General features: G+C 48.0%; 5 protein-coding genes across 5 annotated transcripts; 1 reads left to right on the top strand and 4 right to left on the bottom strand.

The window, feature by feature from the left end:
* Positions 1-1341: 1341 nt before the first annotated feature.
* On the bottom strand, positions 1342-2770 carry DFJ58DRAFT_878742 (mitochondrial carrier; the record flags this gene model as incomplete). The annotated part of the gene is made up of 8 exons (XM_041394500.1): positions 1342-1391; positions 1455-1765; positions 1815-1892; positions 1940-2004; positions 2042-2282; positions 2335-2363; positions 2418-2475; positions 2525-2770. 8 exons carry the CDS (start codon positions 2768-2770, stop codon positions 1370-1372), a joined length of 1050 nt encoding a protein of 349 aa, XP_041244747.1. The 3' UTR covers positions 1342-1369.
* Positions 2771-3561: 791 nt separating this feature from the next.
* DFJ58DRAFT_783855 (uncharacterized protein) lies at positions 3562-4578 on the top strand. Its single transcript, XM_041389927.1, has 4 exons — positions 3562-3761; positions 3824-3936; positions 3989-4144; positions 4206-4578. Exons 1-4 carry the CDS (start codon positions 3713-3715, stop codon positions 4395-4397), a joined length of 510 nt encoding a protein of 169 aa, XP_041244748.1. The 5' UTR covers positions 3562-3712; the 3' UTR covers positions 4398-4578.
* Positions 4579-4825: 247 nt separating this feature from the next.
* DFJ58DRAFT_783872 (uncharacterized protein) lies at positions 4826-10395 on the bottom strand. Its single transcript, XM_041389928.1, is given in 20 exon segments — positions 4826-5321; positions 5462-5576; positions 5625-5920; positions 5969-6047; positions 6099-6440; positions 6491-6876; positions 6929-7074; positions 7127-7349; positions 7456-7651; positions 7700-7735; positions 7787-7822; positions 7868-8080; positions 8192-8418; positions 8501-8786; positions 8838-8872; positions 8892-8936; positions 8956-9179; positions 9231-9295; positions 9349-9428; positions 9451-10395. The coding sequence occupies 20 exon segments, from the start codon at positions 10289-10291 to the stop codon at positions 5185-5187; spliced, it is 4008 nt and encodes a 1335-aa protein (XP_041244749.1). The 5' UTR covers positions 10292-10395; the 3' UTR covers positions 4826-5184.
* A 193-nt stretch (positions 10396-10588) lies between these two features.
* DFJ58DRAFT_333335 (uncharacterized protein) lies at positions 10589-14871 on the bottom strand. The gene is made up of 26 exons (XM_041379906.1): positions 14565-14871; positions 14491-14508; positions 14324-14435; positions 14200-14275; positions 14112-14143; positions 13959-14055; positions 13864-13902; positions 13740-13806; positions 13658-13689; positions 13376-13606; positions 13231-13314; positions 13156-13169; positions 13042-13103; positions 12805-12993; positions 12711-12752; positions 12634-12646; positions 12478-12577; positions 12277-12425; positions 12157-12215; positions 11737-12103; positions 11621-11684; positions 11532-11567; positions 11353-11476; positions 11055-11302; positions 10892-10999; positions 10589-10842 (listed from the first exon to the last, which is right to left on the bottom strand). The coding sequence occupies exons 1-26, from the start codon at positions 14644-14646 to the stop codon at positions 10762-10764; spliced, it is 2526 nt and encodes an 841-aa protein (XP_041244750.1). The 5' UTR covers positions 14647-14871; the 3' UTR covers positions 10589-10761.
* A 2849-nt stretch (positions 14872-17720) lies between these two features.
* Positions 17721-21170, bottom strand: DFJ58DRAFT_840718 (uncharacterized protein; the record flags this gene model as incomplete). Its single annotated transcript, XM_041392636.1, has 15 exons — positions 17721-17965; positions 18267-18365; positions 18415-18453; positions 18488-18645; positions 18678-18852; positions 18935-19053; positions 19107-19177; positions 19298-19376; positions 19497-19615; positions 19737-20082; positions 20474-20572; positions 20737-20806; positions 20856-20978; positions 21053-21084; positions 21139-21170. 15 exons carry the CDS (start codon positions 21168-21170, stop codon positions 17721-17723), a joined length of 1806 nt encoding a protein of 601 aa, XP_041244751.1.
* Positions 21171-21911: the final 741 nt, after the last annotated feature.

Below are 21911 nucleotides of genomic sequence, written 5' to 3' on the forward strand. Positions count from 1 at the left end.
ACCAGTAGTTAGGTTGAAGCTTGGGAAGGCAAGTGGTCAAGCTAAGTACTTATATATGAATAATTACACTGAATCCTCCGACTCAGTGATTCCTGACGCCAGCAGGCGACCGTTTTAATCGACGTGCCTCGGTCGGTGATAAACTCTCACATTGATGGTACAATAAATGATAACACATGTCCCAACTAGAAAACTACGACTGCTGCATATGATACTAATTTCTGCTTCCCTGTTCGCGAGTTTGGAGAGCGAACGGGCAAACTCACACCTTCATCGTAGGTCACACTACAAAATTCTTATCAGCCGCTAACATGAATCGTTCGATAGCCTGATCTGCACGCAGATCTCTACTTCCAAGGCTCAGCTGCCTATCCCCGATCTCTACGACTTCATACCCTGGGAAAATTTTACCGACACTTCAGACTTCGTGAAGCAAGTAATTGATAATCGCGTACGGCCTGACACTGGGGTAGTCCTCTATGCTGTCATCGACAAGACGCGTACCAGCACCAGTCCCTTCTCATCATCCAACTTCGCCGCATCATAGGATACATAACACATCTCCCGCAAACCTATCAAACCGAGATCAGTTACGCAATCATCCTGCCGCCGTTCCAGCGGACACACGTCGCCACGAACGCCATCGGCTTACCTCGACTCAATCGTAACTCACATACATGCGGGACGCGTTATTTACTGCTGTGTAGATTTATTTATTTATTCTTCTTTCTCAAAAAGTCGCGTACTGTCATCATTTATGCAACAGCTGTAAACGGAGGCTGTGTTGCGTTGGGATAGGATTTTCGCTGGCTCGAAGGCAAGTGCGACGAATGGAGTGAAGGAGAGGGTGGGAGATCCGCGTCCTGGTACGGTGGGGACGGATACGGCACTGTTGGCATTGTGCTGGGATGATTGGGAGAGCGAGCGTGCACGGATCCTAGAGGTCATGGACCGAAGATCGTGACGAAATTCGTTATCTATTAGAGGCCGTTGTCCATGGTATTAGACTGTTATTTGCTGGATGATCAGTTGTCGCTAGGCGTGCATATTGTGATATACCTGATGGCAGAAGTGCAACATCATCTACCATTGCCTTTGAAGAAGGTCGAGTGGGAGACCGACGCTCCTTCCCTGGCTTTGCACCAACGTACTACTCAAATTGAGCTGTCTCTCGTGACGTGCAAGGTAAATGTCAATGTCATACATTCGCATGGGATCCAAGAGTCGGATATGTTATACGTATCAAGATATCACCAGATCAAACTCTGGGCAGGATCAAGATGTGAAGGTAACGGAATGACCCGGTATTCAGGGTAATAGTGATGTGCAAGCCCTTCCTCATATGCATATGCATTACTCCAGAACTTATCTAATTCGTCTTGTCTTCCCACCTAGACATGGAGAGATTACTCAGGACTGGATCATAAGGCATGCGTTACGCAGGAATAACTCACAAATCCAAAAATAACTTCCACAGTATTGAAAACATGATTCCCTGGAGGCCGTTCGCCAAGATACGGGTTTTGAGTCCCCGCCCAAACAGACCCTTGAGGCCATCTGCTGCGATGACAGCGCGGGCGGCATCGGCATATCCAATTCGGGTAGCATTGACTTGTCGGTAGGTCTTCAGCACGCGAAGAGAGTTAGAAATGGTGTCAGAGGCGATGGAAGCTGCAAAGCCGATTACAGCGGAACGAAGGAGTTTCTGCAGTATAGTCGCTGGAAGTGGGAGGACCGCATTGAGATAGTTGTACGTCCCGAACCACTGGGCAAAGAATGAATAATGAGTGTATGTCCAAAAATAAAGTACTTACTGGGTAGTGACCGACGAATGTGGCAGCTGCGGTCGCGAGAGCACCATACCATAGGCTGCCAATGCCATATTTCTTGACCTAGGAAAACATCAGAACAAGAAATTGCCATATGCGTGAAGATATACCCTAGCTCTCAGTAATGCCATGCCTTCCTTACCCTGCGTCTGCATGGTCGTCTTGATCGTGTCAACTGGGGTCAAGGTCATGCGGAAACAAGCCGCAGCAACACTTGCGGAATAATGTCTTTGCAAGCGTGGGCAAGGTTTTCATATATGAATTACTTTGAAGGAGGGCGAGAATGCCTGCATTGGCAGCGGTGTCGCCAAAGCGGGACACTGGCCCTTGAACCAGAGCTGCGGTGAGGCCTTGGTAATACCGCGTCCAGCCGCCATCAGCGTATAAAATCTTGGTAGCCTGCGTTGTCGTTGTGCCGTATCGGTATTGGTAATTCATGATTGTGCGCAGAGGCTGCATTATTTTCAGCGGAAATTGGAGACATTCGATATGAGGAACATCATACCATGAGCGCCAAGACCTGCAACACCATAGCTGCCAGGATATCAAAATTGTGGCAGAGATGTTCCAACGAATAGATTTACTTACCCGCAGCCCCACTTAACCCCCCTCCTAGCGCACTCTTGAACGCTTTTCCAAGGTCAAACTAACAAGAACGTTGAACACGAGGAAAGAGGTGAGTGCACGAGTCAAACCTTCGTATCATCCGCTTCAATGAAGCCTTTGATGAATATGGCCAATATAAACAATCCAAGCAATGTCAGAATGCTATAGACAGTTATTTGCCTCGTGGACCATGGCTCTTTCGGGGAGTCACTGGTCTCGTCTACTATCAGTGCCTCCTCATCCTGAGTGCGACTTGTGGGGTTATCATGATAGCTTGGCGGCTTCGAGTTGGACAGCAAAGGCTGTTCCTCGGGAACGTTAATCCCGGCAGACATGGGTGATTGGGACATCGAGCAGAGGTCGCACACCGGGCCATGATAACGAGATTGCTGACGAATGCGTTGCAAATACGGAACATGATGATTCTCGGAATAGCCCAACGCGTGTGCTTTAGATAACAATATTTAGCGCTTGTGTGCTCTTGGTCAAGTCCGCAAACCTTCGCAACCTTGACTTATACTCACGAAGCTCCGCCGCTGCTCCGGCTTCCCGTGGTCCAGTACTAATATCAGACAGGTGATGATTTGATGCACTTCTTCTCACCGATCAGTTCCATCCCATGAAAAATTTGGTGCACAATGATTGCCTGCCATAGCTTGAAGCAAGCTGATGTCCGGCGTTCGCGTTATGGGAGGTTGTATAAGACTGTGAGTATCTTCATGAATCATTATGCGGTTGAGCGCTGCCACGGAATGAGGCCGGTATCATTAGCCGACATCCCAGCACGGTGCATGAACATGAGCGCTTGAGCGTTTATGTAGTATGATCACTGCGAACCTGGTTATGAAGGCCTGACTGCTGACCTGACTCAGAATTCTACAACAATCAGACATGCTTGCGATTGGGAGTTGCGCATATTCGGGTCCAAACGCGTACACAGGCCCTACAACGCCGCTATAGCTGATAGCTAGACTTGAAGCTTCGAGGCTTGATCAAAAGCTCTAAGGCACATAAAGGCACAAATTACTTCAGGATCAATCGATCACTGTTCAATATTCGTATTGGCAGTGCATCGGTGGCGGCATCGGTCGTGCCTTCGTGATCTTCATAGCGACCCTCTCGCTCCCTTGTCCTGGATACTGCCATGGCGAGTTGACATTTATTCACCTCGGCTCCCGAAATTTACTATAAGTTATAAGGCCAGCTGGTTGCTTTGCTGCTCCATCTTTTTTCTTCTCAGTTTTGTACGAAACAGTCAGTATCACGACTTGATACCAATGGTCCAAATCACTCCTCTCCTTCAGGTTCTTGCTACTGTCGCACAAGGTAAATTTCGATTCACTGAAATCTAATCTAATAGTTAACTGACACATCCCCTTCGCATCTAGCCCCTCCTTTCGTGCGCGATGTTTCTCCCAACGCTCTTGCTGTCCGCCAGGTAGATACGAGCGACCTTCCTTCTCAATGCCAAAGCACGTGTCAAGTCATCAATACGATGACTGTGAGTACGCCTGATAACTTCAGCTTCTGACATCGCTTAGACATCCCCCCAGAACTGCGGCTCCAGTCTATCTTGCATTTGTGTATCGTCCCTCGGAACCCAACTTCAAACATGCATGGATTGCGTTGTCGCGGCTGAACCATCTGCCTCGACAGACGCTGATTCCGCCATCGAAAGCTGGAACGAAGCCTGCGGTGGATCTCTCGCTGTTCGTTGATGGTTTCACGGGTTCGATTTTGTGGTGGCCTGACGGTATTTCATATTTACAGCTTACCAGTGGAAGTACTTCCACTTCGACAACTGCTACTAAGAGCTCCACTGCTACTACTGCTACCAGTAGCAGCAGCAGCAGCAGCAGCAACCCTCTCATTAGCAAGACTGGCGATGCTGTGGGCACGAAGACAGCTATCGGTGCACTTGGCCTGGTCGTTGCCATTGCTTGTGGTATCATCATCCTCTAAACATGAGTGGTCTGTTAGGGCCACCTTTTCCTGACGCATCAGCATAATCATACCCTCCCTTAATACCATATAAGTATATCTCTTGTTACCGAACACATCAACCAGTAAATTTTTTCGCCGCCATGGCACGGTGCTCGCTGATTCAATGTGGTATCGCTGAAACAGGAAGAATGAGCCTGGAAGAGGGTCGTGCGAAGGGAGACAATTGAATAGCAGGTTTGCGTAAGGTACCTGGTTATTCTCTGATTTCCATCATCCCTGTATCAGATGTCCTGGTCTGATATATAGATTGTTCCCTTAAACACCCCTTGTACGTTGCCTGGAACTTGAAAGTTTTAAATTACTTCTATAGGTCGACAAAGAATCGTGATCTGTCAGCTGTTCCAGCTTTGAAACCTGTTTCTCGAGGAAGATAATCCACCAAAGAATAGATCTGAGTGGCAACGTTTCGTTATTTAGTATCAATCAATCATCCACAAGACACCAGTAAGAACCAAAGACCATCGTGAACCTAGACTCCACTACTAAACAGACCAATTGGGAGGGAAACAATTGCATATATAATGAACAAAAGTCCATCATGACATATCAACATACATGGTGTTCGAATATAAGATTACACAATGAATCTGAGAACAGAAACCACAAACATGCTATCGTACAGATTAATCTGATAGGGGTAGCGTTGGAAAGCCGTAAACGTCAGTAGAAGCATCGACAATCTGGAATCGACATCATACAAGGGTATACAAAACCTGAACCAATGAAATCATGCAAAAAATATCAGTCATGGTGCCATCAGAGCAGGTGGCCTGTGGAGGAGGTGATGCTGCGTGGCTAACTGTGCGCGTTCGCCTGCGAGCTTGTTGATCGAATTCAAGAGATCTCCACGACGAAGGGGCTCTGCAAAATAAGTACGTGAGACTCGGAGAATGCATGGGTAAATGAAGTACATACTGGTGATGTGATCGTCCATACCTGCCTGCAGGCATCGTTCGCGATCACCGATCACTGAAAAAAAAAATCAGCGAGTATCATCATTGAGCGTCGAGATTGTGACGTACTAGCGTGAGCAGTGAGGGCGATGATAGGAATCCGTAGGAGTCCTTTATGCATCTCATACGCTCGGATGAGCTCGGTCGCCTCCATTCCTCCCATGAAAGGCATCGATACATCCATCTTGGGAAGATATTACTACTGTGGGTCATCGAGCAAAAAATGACTTACCAAGATAATGTCGAATGGCTTGTTCACTTGTACCCGTGCCTTGAAAGCTTCGACAGCTAGACTTCCATTCTCCGCGATCTCGACTGTGTGGCCATACTTCTCCAGAATCTTGACTGCTAGTTTCTGGTTAACCATGTTATCCTCGGCAAGCAGGATGTCAAAGACAACATCATTTGGTGCCGAGACAGGTGAGACAGTATTCGACTCCAGAGCGGAGATGAGGGCGGAAGCAAGGTCTTGAGCTGTGACTGGAGTCGTAACCTGCGAGCTGATGCTGTTGTCCAGGCACCATTTAACTACAACTGTCAACCCCATATCACCAGAGCACATCCTCGCATACTCACGATTCAGACGTGGCATCGAAGGCGCCAATAATACGATGGGAATGTAGCGCAAGTGCTCATATTCCCTAATACTCTCGGTCTATAAAGGCATGAGGCAAGCATGAAATCATATAGCACCTACATGACGTACCATGCTCAACGAGTCCACGACGATGGTGTCGATATGCGGACAGCGCTCCTTGTCAGCCACCTCGCTGACATCATGGATGACGTATGGTCTCAGTCCAAGCTCCTGGATTCTTTGGACAACCCCAGTCGTGTCGTTGAGGGTGTCAACGAACAAAATAGCACGTCTGTGGAATGGCTGCATCTTTTGCAGTGTGATCTCCAGCGTACTTTGGGATATCTGCGATGTAATCGTGAAGAAGAACTTGCTTCCCTTCGAGACCTCGCTCTCGACCCACATGTTGCCTTGCATGAGGTTGACGAGACGCTTGGAGATAGAAAGGCCCAGACCGGTTCCCCCATATTCCTGTGCGACGATCAGCTACGACCCTGTGATAGATTGCAACATGGACGTACTCTCGTCGTCGAACCATCTGCCTGACAGAAGGTGTCGAAAATGAGATTCAGTTTGTCTTTGGCAATACCGATCCCCGTATCGGTGACACAGAACTCTAGTGTCACACTCGAGTCATCCAGTGCCAGTAACCTTGTGCTAAGTGCAACGTGGCCTTTACGAGAGACCTTGGACGGTGTGAACTTGATGGCGTTACCAACCAAGTTCGTGATGACTTGACGAAGTCGTAGAGAGTCGCCAATAAGTTGATCAGGAATGTCCGGGTCGACATCATATGTGAGATCGAGGTTGTTTTGAGAGGCGCGGACGACAAGGGTCTTGAGTATACCGAAAACTGTTTGACGGAGGGAGTACGAGACGGCTTCCATGGTCATTCGGCCAGCCTCGACTGTAGAACATGTAATCAGATTAATGCATTGACATCAGGAATAGATTCTCACTCTTCGAGATATCCAAAATATCATCGATGATGAGTAGCAGCGAGCGAGCCAACGAGTGCACTAAGAGTAAACTCTCTCGTTGCGATCGGTTCAAATCAGAGTCAAGAGTAAGCTCTGTCATGCCAATAATTCCGTTCATGGGTGTCCTATGAGATATTGAGCACATAATATCGAGATGATAAGGAAGAATAGTGTTACCTGATTTCGTGTGACATGTTCGCTAGGAATTCAGATTTACTCCTGTTCGCCAGCTCAGCTGCCTCCCGCGCAGCGGTGTTTTTCTGGATACTGTCACGTAAATTGAATACCATCTGATTGATCTGTGTTTTCAAAGAGTCCATCTCTCCGCTGGCCTCAACAGTGATGAAACGAGTGAAGTCTCCATCCATAGCAGCTGCCGAGATCTGGGCAAATCCACGCACTTGCGTGGGTCAAGTTGCCGGCCATAGTGTTGACGGACATCCTACACCAATGTCAACACCCATCACGAATGGTGTCCCTTACTTACGTAATTTCTTGCCAGATACCCTGGACGTTGCCCACCTCAGCCTGGACACCCAATTTACCCTCTGTACCGACTTCGAATGCGACCTTCTTGACTTCCTTGGCGAAGATTGCCAATTGAGCAATCATGTCGTTGATAGTGTTGACTAGGCTTAGCATCTCTCCGGACACAGAGACACCAGTGATTTGTTGAGTTAAGTCTCCGCGGGCGACAGCAGTCTGACGATAAATTCAACAAAGGACTGGGTCACGGTAAGCAATACTCACAGTTGCGACAGCGATAGTTCGGACTTGCAAGGTCAACTACGACGCCGAAAATCAGCGTTAGCCCCGTAAAAGATAAGATGGTCCTACGTTAGCAGCCATGACGTTCACGTTGTCCGTCAAGTCCTACTTGAGATGAGTATTAATCCACAGCCTGTGCAACATACTCACCTTCCATGTACCACCGACATTGGTTACACGAGCCTGACCTCCTAATCGTCCTTCCGTGCCGACCTCTCTTGCGACACGAGTGACTTCATCGGCGAAGAGACTCAAGCTCTCGGTCATCCCATTGACAGTCTCCTTCAACTCCTTGATCTCGCCACGCACGTCGACTTCAATCTTCTTCGTCAAGTCACCGCCAGCGACAGCCTTCGTCACTTTCTGCAATCGACCGCACCTGGTTGGTCAAATTCATGGCCATGAGGTTGACATTATCTGTGAGAACCTGTGTGAACGTCAGAAATGACATCATTTCGTATCTTTGCGCCCTACCTTCCACATGCCCTGCACATCGGGGACATACGCTTGCCCACCCAAGATACCTTCCGTACCGACTTCCAGAGACACACGAGTGACTTCGTTGGCGAGCGTAGACAATTGGGCAACCATAGAATTGACGGTCATCTTCAAATCTAGCATTTCTCCCTGGACATCGACGTTGACGACTTTGCTTAGATCGCCCAAGGCAACAGCTTTTGTGACCTCCGAGATCGATCGTACTTGGTCGGTCAATTACTAGCCATTTTCTGTCACACGAGATATCAGCGACGCTTGACGAGACCAGAACACTATTTATATAACTCACATTCACATTACGTGTCAAGTCAGCCCAGGTACCCTGCACACCTTCTACGCGAGCCTGACCACCCAATATACCTTGCGTTCCGACTTCGAGCGCGACACGAGTGACTTCGGATGCGAAGGCGCTCAGCTGGTCCACCATGGAATTGACCGTGCCCTTCAATGTTGACATCTCGCCTTCGACCTGGATCTCAATCTTCTGTGTCAAGTCGCCCCTAGCAACGGCCGTTGTGACGTTGGCAATAGAGCGCACTTGGTCTGTCAAGCTTGAACACATCCGATTGACCTTAAAACCAGATTAAGTCACTGTGCCAATAAGACACGGTAAAAGGCATACATTGCGAACCAACTCGAACCAAACACCTTGAACATCTGGGACGTTGCGCTTGACCACCTAACTTGCCTTGAGAGCCGACTTCTAACGTGACGCGGGTAACTTCGGGCGGCTAATGCACGAAGCTGAATAACCATTCCGTTTACGGTATTCTTCAAATCAAGGATTTCGCCACGGGCATCGACGTCAATCTGTTTCGACAAATCTCCCTGCGCGACAGCTTTAGTGACCTTGGCGATACTTCGGACTTGACTGGTCAAGTTGGCGGCTAATTTATTGACGACACCAGTTAATTCCCGCCAAGTACCTTCGACATCCAATACGAGAGCCTGTCCACCGAGTTTACTGCGGAAGACTGAGTAAATCGTATAAGATCTGGGTTAGTAGCCACTTTACCCTTCTGTACCGACTTCTTGACTGACACGAGTGACCTCTTTGGCGAACTGTCCCAATTTGTCGACCTGATAATGATATGTATGAGAAAGACCTTCGGATAAGATTCTTAGACGAATACCATAGTGTTTATGACGTCCTTCAATTGAACCATGACCACACCCTGCACGGGAACCGTAATTTTCTGGGACAAGTCACCCTCTGGCCACAGCATTGCACACACGAGCGACATCTTGAACCTGAGCCTTGAGTAACCTTAGTTCTTCGACGGCGCTCATGCCGCTTTCGAACGCTGCAGCAGCAAGAGGACCAGGAGGAACGACGAGTGGAGATCCGTTGGGCGAGCCGTCAAAGCTACTATTAATTCGGCTCATAGTCAGAGTGTCGGTAATAACCTTTCCGCACGTTGGGCAAGCCATGTGTTCGATATGCGATGTCGGGGGTGCCGAGGCCGAGCTTCCGTTTGAAAATGACCGAAGGAGTGTTGCAGCATCAATATGAGCTGGAAGTTCATCGAGTGATAAGGACATTGAACCTGCACGAGCAGAGTGTGGTTTGTTGACTGGCGTGCGATCGTTGCTGGCTACACCATTCGGGCTATCGGCGTCCTGCATGTCAACATCGATTGATTCTACAGTAGGTGCGAGGTTTGAGTTGGTCTGAAAACAAGAAGTTGGTCCTGGTGAGCTGGAAGACGGAGCGAAAGCATTGACATTGGTACTGGACTGCATGAGAGAAGAAGATGGATTGGTCTCTTTCTGAGAAGATAAAGATGAGGACATGGGAGTGTCGCCTACACTGCGTCTTTTCTTTGTCTCTGGCCCATTTGTCTGCCAACACTCCGAAGCTTTGATTGAGGCCACGGTCTCCTCCGCAGTATACATTCTGCGTGCAACTGCCCCTAGAGAGCGAATGATAGTGTCTGTTTGCCAATCTACAGGCCCATCATATCGTGGAGATGGAGTCGACGAAGGACATAGTTCATAAGCTGACAGGAGAGCAATAAGATGAGAAAGAAATGGATGGTGAAGACTCTGCCGCTGAGAGTCAGTCATTGTGCTCATCGTTGGATGCGACAAGCAGTAGCGGCGAAAAGTACACGGTGAGCTGGGAAGGGAAACAGTGGAGTCGGAAGCGCTTCTGAGACTATGTAATTGTAATCTTATTATAATCCGTTCTGCGGCGAATTCTGCCACAGCAACCCTTATTTCGTATGACCTGCTTTAGTCTTGCTTTACAAGTGGAGCTTGAACTCTTCAAGCGATTCGGGCATTATCCTTACCCACAAATAATCGAAATGAACGCCTCATGTTATCTCATGTCCTCCTGACCAACGCATGCACTAATCCATGCTCTTCGCCGCGGTTTTGGTGTTTGAAATGGTGCTTGAATAGTCTCTGTTTTGTTTCTAAAATCTACAGCTGAGGCATGATTAACCCACAAACTTCGCAACAACATTTTATACATAATTGATCATAGATACCAGTATACATTGTCCATACTGCCAAGCACGATGACGCCACCACGACTTCGATCAGATGTAAATCGGAAGCGTTGGGTTCAATCCCAGCCAGTCCACACCCTCGACAAACTCCTTGTCATCGATCAAGAAATCCTGGGGTGATAAGTGAGCGGCAATCTCGTATAGAATATCTGGAACGCACCAGAGGGCACTCAACCACTGAACCCCTGACCTGGGAAAGGCGTTCCTTGATACGTTGCAGCTGTATTTCTGGTACAACGTGACCAGTCTTAACCTTTGGCAAATAGTTCTGCATGGTAACCGTCAAACATGCTCCGTGAAAACTCGTAGACATCGTTGCTTGCCTCGTACGCAGACCAGGAACGAACAAGGTTAGTGGGCACAGGGCGGAAGACCTCTGTGAAAATCTCGCGATTTGTTTTTGCTGTACGATTCCATAGTTCTAGGGTGCTGTCTGCTAGGGGATCCGCTACGGCATTGTCTTCCCGCGTCCCGATCTCATTGTCGTTGGGCTCTGGCGCGCATCGCATAAACGAGGTGACCTTCTCGGTGGAATATAAGACGTTCTGAGGCTCGATAAGGCCAAGGTGCTCTGTGTATATAAGTTAACTAACACTCGGGTAGGTCTCGCGTTATTCTCACCCCGGAAGAGCTTGCGACGCAGAGTAGTCGCAAAGCGTGCGGCCATGTATGGATGCCCGTCCATCGTCGAACGCACCATGTCACCATCTTCGACAACGAGCGCGATTTCAGAATCGCCATCTCCCTAGAAGGCGAAGGTTGTGAGATTACACATGCACTCTCAGCAGTAGCCGACCTACCTTTTGACTTCTGTCATTCAGATTCGCAGAGCCCATCTAGCCCCGGTCACTAATCAGAAAAAGATACAGGCCGATCTGGAAGTACTCACGATAACACGTCTATCGTCAACGATCATAACCTTCGAGTGAATATAGAGAAGCTCCGACACGTATCTTTTCGATGAAATTAGCTGTAGGAACCAGTGACATGCAACGATAGACATACGCATCCCGCTCCTCTGCCTCGGAACCATACCAAATCTCATCGCTCAAGCGTGTTCGGTCCAGCAGTCTGTGTTGCGATACGGTATCGGACACATCTTCGTCGCCTCTGATATCATCTGAGCCTTTCTCGAATCTCCGTACAATGTTCACTGCGTCGTCGTATGAGGCCGGTAGAGGCACCTTCTCCAGCTTCATCTTGGTCTGGCTCAAAGCCATGCCTTCCTGCGCAGGCTGAGGTACTTTGATAAACGCTTCCTTCGGAGCGTCGCCGCCAGTATAGCGGGGACCTTCCCATTGACGCGCAAGAGCGAGCTGAGCTTCGTAGAATGTGACCCCCGAGTTTGCTTCCATTTGAGATATCAAAGTTTCTGTTAAGCCACGCTTAGAATAGACCTGCGGTGCCATCAAAGAGGTATCTTACTCTGAGGAGCATTGATCCTGTCATAGGAACGTAAGTGGTAGAAACGAATGTAGTCCATCCTAATACCCGGTGAATCGATCATTAAAAACAAAAATAATAACAATCACAACAATGACTCACGGCTCAAAACCAGCTTTTCGGATCTCTTCATATATACTATGACCGCCACGATTAATGGTGCGGTACTGTGCTGCCATAATAATCTTCAGAGCATTATCATTCTTGATATCTCCGGCAAATCCAGGGAGCTCAGGTATAACCACAATGACCTAGTTTTATCGCTCAACGATCAGGTGAATAGTAACAAAGGACATCACAGACCTTGAACTTTCGATCATCCCTGGCTGCTTTAATGATCCGCTCGACGATTGCCTTTGCTATTTGGTTCTTCACAGGGCCTTCCTCGCGCGTGTTAGAGATGCTGAATATAGCATAGGGATCAGATCGCAGGGTCGTGCACGTTACTTACATACTCACAAGAATTGGTTTTCTTTAGATCAATCACCAACGTAAATACCTCATTGGAATAAACGTTCAATAACGTCAGAACTTACCAATATAGATGAAATGATTAGCCTCGTTGATCAATTGAATATCTGTACCAAGGTTTCAGAGAAAACATGCAGCTTGTGCATGGGGAGGACGTACAAGCATTTTGGATGCTGTGTTCGGTAAGCACACCGTGGCTCCAGTCGCAGACACTCCGCACAGCCTGCACGCGGCATTGTCCGTGCGGAGGAGGAGTATAAGGCGGCTCAACTTCGTCACCTGCTTCGAGGTGAAAGCGTTGTTTGAAACGGTGACCCATCTGATGCCATTTCTCACGATGGGGGTGGCCTGTGAATGATTAGCATCAAACAGGGTTACTGGCAACCATCTACATACGAACGACAGCTTCGTTCGGAGAAAGCGCCACGTTATGAGGAAGCGCAAGCCAGTCATATCGGCTGTGAAGTGGGTGGTAAGATTAGATATTTCGTTTGAAATTATTGAACTTACTCGTCATTACGGTACTTTGAGAACGTTGTATCAACATCAGACTTTGAGCGTCTATCAGACCATCTGACCACGTACCTTCCTGCGTTTCACCTCGTTCCACCTCTCAACGAAATGTTGGCAAAGATCCAAACAAACAGAACCACAAATTGTCATATGAACCTAATATGTTAAACAAGGGTTATGCAATGTGGTATGGGAGCCAAAACGACTTGGAACTTACATCATGCCAGGGCATTCTGGGTGTTTCCATGATTGAGACGGCATTACTAACATAATTATCGACATGCTGGAAGTCAAGGACACGTGCGTTGTTATAATCCTGCCCAGGAAAGAGAGTGCGTGACCAATCTGTCGGGTGTACATCTGCAAGAGGGTGATTGTGTGTATCCCAGCGACCCAAGCAAATGTCGAGTCCTCCAACACATCCGCGGTGGTTGTCAACAACCACAAGCTGTCATAAATAGGTATAAAGGTTACAGTAAACAGAAGAGCATGTGCATACCTTTTCGTGGTGAGACCAGAATTCCACGGCATCTGCGATTCAAGGTTATACAAATGTGTTGTTGATCACCACTTGTTCTCACCTTTGCTTCCAATATGATCAGGGTGTCGCATACAAGCGATGTTCGGGTGTAAGGCCTCTAACGCGGCCTGCATTACTTTGAATCAATATCCTCAAGACTGAAGACGAAAAGAAAAAGTGTCGACCTTTGTGTGCTTCGAGTTCATTGACATGGTTTGAGTGACCTGAATAGTTCCCAAGCGCTTAACAGGAGTTGAATGGCCCCTCGATAAAACGGTACCTCTTTATAAACGATAACATATATTTTCACTCCTTGTCGAGCCTTGCGTTGAAGCAATCGATCGACTCTCCACTCCGGATGATCTGCGGGTGGTCGTCTGGGCATGAAATACTTCGGTTATTCAGGCGCAGCAACCATTGTTCAAATACTGACCGAAGGTATAACTCAGGTGTGAACCACCAGTCCTGTGACAGCATATGGGTCTCGAGCAGGTAATGACAATAGTCTCAAAGATACATACCAGTATGAAGATACACTCCTTTGCACTGTCGAGTATCTCAGACAATGCATACATATAGTCATGGCCATCAATGTGCCTGAAAGGTATATGAACATCTGAATTGGCTATACGGATGCAAACGTACCATTTAATAGCATTATCTACCCTCTGATCCGCGAAGCTATCGAAACGGTGACTGGCATTGATCTGCGCTCTAATCTCATCGTCCAGTTTCTCCTGTGGATTATCGTGACGTCCTAGCCAACCAAACAAGATATAGTCAAGGTCAAATGCGGTGCTTATGGTGCTCACTATTAGGATCGACGATTCCTGGGGTGAGATATCATCATGAGAATTGCCACATCTCAGGAGTAACTTCAACGCACCAATGATCTGGTCCCTTGTCCTTTCAATGCCCTCTGGGAGCCGCTCGGCGTAGTCTAAGACCTTGTCAAGGAAATTCATCATGGGTAGAGAATGTTCAAATTAGTAGTGTTGAGTCTTGTGACCACCAAACCGCTGTTAGATAGTATGAATGCAACTTTATATAGTTTTATATATGGCCACCTATAGCCACCGTGCGAATATTTACTGCGCGCAGCGTTGGACAGGACAGCCCAGTTGACAGATCTAGATACTCCAAGAGCTCCAAGAGTCGGACTAGTGATGAGCGGACTAATGGTACTAGTTGTCACACCATTGGATTCTACTGGCAGGAAAAATGCGCAGAGATCATTGATCCTTCCCTCTCGGGATAACCGGTCTACCAATCTAGAACCCGGGCGTGCTGCGAGCTAAATGCTGAAATGCCATTACATTCTTCCGCTGTCAAGTACTGGCAAGAAGGAGATGAAAGGGATGCAAAAGCAGCCAGCGCAACGCGCGGCAGATGCTGGCAGATGCCACAGTGTCAGTGATGGAATAACGTTGAAAGAATCTGATCCATTCCCCAGCCTTCGTCACCTGGTGCACAGCATTAATTAAGGAACCCCGCAAGCCTCTGGCTTCGAGTCTGTGACAAGATTTGGTAGGCGCAAGAAAGTTCCGATTGTCCGAGACGTGCCAGAACCGCGAGCACCGCATCGCGCGAAGGATATACAGCCGGACCATCATGATAAACTCGGAGCGAATGTGAAGCCCTTGAGGACTTTCCTGGATCGTCAGACTGCGTGGGATAAAGCTATTATGTAACTTCTTCTTCAAGACGGACTTGATATGGAGGCGAGTTTGCACGCGGAAGGTTGTCTGTCTCCTGGTGCCTGAAGACATGGATTAAAACAGAGCCTTGTATCGTCTTACTTAGTAAACACCGCAAAATGATAGCACAGTATCACATGTTCATCTTCGAATGTCATCCACTATAGTATATCGAACAGAGCAGTAGTATGTGAGAGCTCGATACCGCCCGCAATGCAATGGCAAAAAAAAGCAGTCCCACATGATATACAAAATGAGCATCCAGGGTAGGCAGCTCGTGCCAATTTTCACAGGTTTCGACGTGGATTTCCATGCCATCCTTTGATTTCCCCAGATCGATGCCGTCGTCATCTCGTTTCTCGTTTGCTGTTGACAGATGAGAGATGCATGAATGATACCCGAGGCTTGACTTACCCAATATAATAGCTCGCTACTGAAACAATAGCAAACCGTGGAGTCCTCCATGATCGATATACTTTTCTACTGTTCCATCCAATCTACCAGCATACACAACTTATTGCAGTGAATGCTTCTGTAGGTCACTGTTGAACTCACTGCGTTATCGACTGCCAATCATCAATCAACCATTCTCTGTCCATGACGTCAGGATCCAACTCTTTCGCCGGAACCCGCATAACGATGTGTTTTATAAACTTCTCCCTAATATTGTGGCACCTAATTTTGCGGTTGGGGGAGATGAACAGCTTCATGCAGCCATTCTTGTTCTGCGACGAGCTCTGTGAGGAGTATAGACGAATGCATGATTGCTGTGTTGATAAGCGTTACAGCGAGTGTGTATGAGGTAATGGGCGGAGATGGACATATGATAGCTCTGCCAGTGGTTTGGTGTTGTGCGTACTGAGTCTGCAGGCCTTGAGAAAAGATCGAGCAACAAGCCTAGTTTATTCACGCGATTCCATCCTGTAGAGGGTCCTACGCACGTATCAGCCTCCATCCGCAAGACATTAAATTCCTCCTGGGAGATATCGGAGGACGCCCCGCTCTCTGCCCATGCTATTCATAATTCTGGTGACCGGTAACATCGACCGGTTCAATTGTCGCCGGTCGGCAGCCGTAGCATAATTGCGAATCCTACGTTGATATCGAGGAGAGTAGCAGAGTTTGCTGTCCAGTCTGAAATGCTTCGGCCCATGACGAGTATAAGGATTCGGACATTTCCTCAGATGTAAAGGTGATTGAGCTGGTCGAACGTCGAAAATGCCTCTGTCCACTCCTACCTAATACCTCAAGGTCTGAGCATCCTTCTGCGATAATTGCATTAAAACAAACGCACCGATGAAGAGATGTCGTCAGCCGGTGGTGCTCGTACACTATGATGCGACGCGCATTCGGCCTGTTGTCCACAAGCCCTCCCTGTGGTTGTGCAAGTCAAGTTGCCAACTTAGAACTGCCAGATCTAAATCGGGCCGCCGTCGGCCCAGTGGGCTTGGCGCGGGGACGGCCTTGACCGGTTCGGAAACTGTAACAGCCGGTCCCGTATCATAAGTTGGCTCTCATCAAATCATAGATGGGCATTTGCAAGTTGCAACGAACAGAGTTGCATGAGGTGCAGATATGCATGCCCGGACGACAATATTCTGCAACTTATTGCCTCATATGTACTACCATATCGCATGCGTTTGCTAAAGTGGTCCTAATCATACACTGGATCTCATCTAAATGAGAATCTTTTGCACATTTCAACATGGCTCATTTACAACGAGGATACTCTGCCAGTACTAGTGCGACGAGGTTTAGAATTTCGGAGTTATAGCCCATGCGGATGTATCGAAATTAGGTGTCGAGGAGTCTGTCGAGGTAACTTTACGACATTTAAAAATTGAACAGGACCTCCAAGAGTTGACCCAATCAATTCGGCCGAAGTAGGTTCCGTTTTTGCCAATGTGCTGGGGAGTCGGGTGTTGCACGCGTTGAGAAGTATTGGGAAAGGGAAGCAAGAAGGAAGTCAGAGAACTAATGCTTGGATGAGATCGACAAAACAAGACATCTGCAGGGGAATTTTGAAAATGATATGTGAGTAACAAAAGCGGTGCACATGCAAGAAGCCTACTAGAAGCCATAGAACCGGTCCACTGGTAGACAGTACTTTAGGTTAATTGAGATTTCGGTGGCGCATATGTAAGTCGCACAAAGTCGACATGTAGACGAGTCTCGATGCAGCCACACGCGCGCTAGTCTAAGGTCTTGGGCAGTGACGCCGAAGTTCGATATTCCAAAAACGACCTGATGCTGCTCGCCAATAGAACAAACCTCAGCACATCCCAAGCTCATGCATAAGTCACTACTTCATGCACAAGATCCTACAACCGGTACTTACTGAGCCGTCACTCCCTCAATGATGCCTCATCCCAAAACCGTGACTGAAAGCGAGCAGTGAACCGTTTGGGCTGCGCAATTACGCCATCCACGAAGCCAAACTCATCAATCGGGTTCTGGTCCTGAGCAATCTTAAACAACCACAGGGGAAGCGTGGTGAAGATGAAGACTGAACGAGTCGCTATGTAACGCCTGGAGCAGATTCTGTTTTTCAGCAAGGTTCCACTCGATCCAATATCAAGCAAAGCCTTACCTGCGAACAAAGTGATATGAAGGGGACTTGAGGTCGTCCCGGATTTTACCTTCGCTGTTGAGCTATCTCTCGGGATCGAACTGGTCAGGGTTGGGGTAGAAACTCGGATCACGCGAGATTGCCCTGTTAAAGGGTGACCAGCACATTGTTTTGACTGGAATGCATATCATTCTGTACCAATGATTCCCAAAGACGATAGCACCCTCTGGAATACACATGCCTTTCTGCTCGAGCAGCCACAAGAATCAGAAAACCATACCAGAGCACCGGAAATATACACAAACGATATCGATCGATGTACAGTGAGCAAATCCAAGAGTTGTCACAGGCCTCCAGTGAAGCCACTCCAACATGAACGCCTCTATCTGCGGGAGTGAATTGTAGTCCTCGAACATGGGAGCTGTAACGACCGGGTTGAGATTCATTCAGTAAGAAGAGCCTTAGCATACCTCTGTCACGACCAACTGCTCTTGCACTTTCTCCTGCGCCTTGGGATAACATGCAGAAGCCATGACAACATACATGATCGCCAAAAGCAGTCGTCTAAACCGGCGCCAAAGAGCGATTCAGCGAGATTGGACATTTCTGTCCGAAAGCTTGTGTGAGGACTAAAGGTACCGAGCAAACAACCGAAAGTCAGGTGGCGTTTAAGAACAACGTTGAAGGAACCAATCAATTCTCTTGAAATGAAATTGAGTTGATTATGGAAGACCTGACGGATCTCTTCTCCATTCCTCCAACTCGGTTGTGTATCCCGGGACGTATTTCAGGATTGGGTAGCACCCTATCAGGAACGCCATGTCTCATGAGCATCTGAAAGCGCTTGACCATTTTGTGGATGGTGATGATCTCGGGTGTATTCGTGGCGGTGGAGCAGGGCCAGCGGCCTAAGCCCAGAGCAAGGCAGACAAGCTGAGATGATGATGGATGCTAGCTACGAACATGGTGAAACCTAGTCTACATGCTGACTAAGCTGTGGAAAGGGCCGACAGGCCCTTCGGTGCGTAGCTCCTGCCCTTGGGACCCCTACTCCAGCGGTAGGCGTGGACTTCCCATGCATGACAGGCAAGATGACAGAGGCAATGTAGCTTCCGTTGGATGCGTTAAACGGTTATAGAATAAGTCACGAAATGCCACACACCGATTCGCAGCTGCCTGGTGTCCTTTAGGTTTACCAATGATGTGAAGGATGACATCACGGGTGACATCCATCTAGATGGGCGTATAGGATTCTGTGGTCTTCGCTAGTGGAGGAATGAAGGATGGTGAACGCACGGTGCAGCAGCTCCCGTTTTATCTTGGACGAACTGACAGAAGACAGTTTAAACTGACCAATGCTGATGGGAGAACGAACCCTAATGGGAGATAGCTAGTGGCTCGCTGACGGTTAGTGTGGCTTTGGGAGGAGGATCTAATCACTGATCAGTATCAAAACCTTTAAATTTACTGGGTCGCACCCAGCCTCACAATTACTTTGCTGACTTTTGAAAGCCTGGAGGAATTAGGTCTAGCTATGTCTCCCCATAGTGACCTTGATATGTAGGAGAAGTCGTTCCCTGTCATTCCTTCTTTATCAAGAGTGAGGTCGTGCATGCACAATAACATCTGAGATGCAGGCCAGAGCTCAGCATCAACAGAAAAATTTGAAGCCTGATATCGTAGAATATACTTTAGATCCATGAATTTTACGGATATGTGTGATGGTTTGAACTCACTAAAATGTTGAGTAATGAGTGAGCGGAAATCCATCTAAGATAATTAAAGAACGCACCTGCAGCTCTGAGCCAACCACCTCAAAGAGTTGACCCAATTGATTCGGTTCCATTTTTGCCACTGCGCTCGAGTGTTGCATGCGTTGAGAAGTTATGGGAAAGGGAAGCAAGAAGGAAGTCAGAGAACCAATGCTTGCATGAGACTGGTGGAACAAGAAATCTGCAGGGGCATTTTGAACATGACATTCGAGTAACAAAAGCGGCGTGCATGCAAGTCGAAGCCTGCTATTATAGAACGCGTCCACCAGTAGACGGTACTTTGGGTTAATCAAGACTTGGGTGGCGCATATGTAAGTTGCGCAAAGTCGACATGACAATGCAGCAACACGCGCGCCAGTTTGAGGTCTTGGGCAGTCACGTTGAAGTTCAATATCCCAAAAACAACCTGATGATTCTCACCAATAGTCCAAACCTCAGCACATACCAGACGGATGGAAATTCACTACTTCATGCTCAAGACAGCACAACCCTTCCTGCACCGAGCCACCACGTCTCTCAATAGTGCCTCATCCCCAAACCGCGGCTGAAAGCGCGCAGTAATTGGGTTGGGGTGCAAAATCACTCCATCAACGAAGCCCATCTCCTCAATCGGGTTCTCTTGGTCCCGATTGATTTTGAACGACCACAGGAGGAGCGCGATATTGATGAAGACTGAACGTTAAGTGCCGCCTGGGGCACATTCTGCAGGTTGTTTTCAGCAAGGTTCTAGTCGGTCCAATATCAGATGAGGCTGTACCTGCATCCAAAGCTATATGGGAACTTGATGTTGTGCCGCATTTTGCCTTTGCTGTTGAGCCATCTCTGAGGATTGAACTTGTCGTTGTTGAGGTAAACACTGGGATCGCGTGAGATTGCCATGTTAAAGTGTGATCAACATATTATTCTGTAGGTTTCTGTTCGAGCCGCCATAAGAATCGGAAAATCAAGCCACAGCACTGAAAACATAAGTCAACGATATCAGCCGAAGCATAGTGAGCAAATCCAAGGGTTGTTACAGACCTCCAGCGAAGACACTCGAACATGAACGTTTCGATCTGTGGAAGGGATTTGTAGCCGTCGAATGTGGGAACTGTAACGACCAGGTTGAGATTCATTCACTAAGACGAGCCTTGACATACCTCTGTCATAACTAACAACGATATCCAGCTGCTCTTGCACTTTTTGCTGCACCTTGCCGGGATAACATGCAGAAGCCATGAAAACGTACATGATCGCTACAGCAGTCGTGTCTGAGCCAGCGCCTAAGAGTGATCCAGCGAGATATGCTATTTCTTGGTCCCAAAACTTGTGTGAGGGCTAATTCTCAAGACGGTACCAAGAAAACGAGGAATTGGCTTTGCCGGTCGCCTACAAACAATTAAGGGTCAAGTGGCGTTTAAGAACGACGTTGAAGGAACGAACCAATTCTCTTGAAACGCGATCGAGTTGGTCATGGAAGACCTGACACTCTTCTCTTCTCGGCATCAGCAGCTAAGGAAGGTGGGTCGTTTTTTATTTTTTATTTATTTTTTAAATCCAGTTTCTGTCCATTTGGGGTGTGGTACCCTATGTAGGACATTACTAACTAGAAAGAGGGGGACACCTGTGTCCCCCACCGCGTCTCCGACTTCGCAAATGAAGGGGTGACCTCCACCAGTCCGCCGTTAGGAAGGTGGGTCTGATACGCGCCGGCTGCATAAGTCACACCGCTGCACTCCAGTTCACGCATCATCGACTTCCACGTAGATGTGCAATGTGACAGGAGATGTGTTGACATCTTCCACTACTGTCTTGGGCGTAGATCGGCGTGTAGTGGCAAGAAAGGGGTAGGGAAGAGTTGACATGATGAACGCAGCGCGCTGGAGGTATCAGAGAGATGGCTGGAGGGATGGGAGGGGCGCTAGAGGTTCGTATGGAGTCGTCATGAAGGCATGGGAGGGAATGCAAGAGCACGAACTTTATATAGCTAGATGGCGGGAGGCAGCTTGACGACATTTAAAAATTGAGCGGCACCCTCCGAGAAACTCAAGTGCGAACGAAGAAGATCACAGAAACAGGACCAACCGTGACGTTGGTCGCTATAGGGCTAAACACAAATTATGATCGAAGTTGATCATCGAACCATGCCCCATATGTTGCACTAGCCAGTCCCAAGCCTACGACACTTTGACTTGCGTATTGGCAGACAGAGAGCT

This window comes from Suillus subalutaceus (assembly GCF_016647625.1).
Source record: "Suillus subalutaceus strain FC151 chromosome Unknown DFJ58scaffold_42, whole genome shotgun sequence".
Lineage (NCBI taxonomy): Eukaryota > Fungi > Basidiomycota > Agaricomycetes > Boletales > Suillaceae > Suillus > Suillus subalutaceus.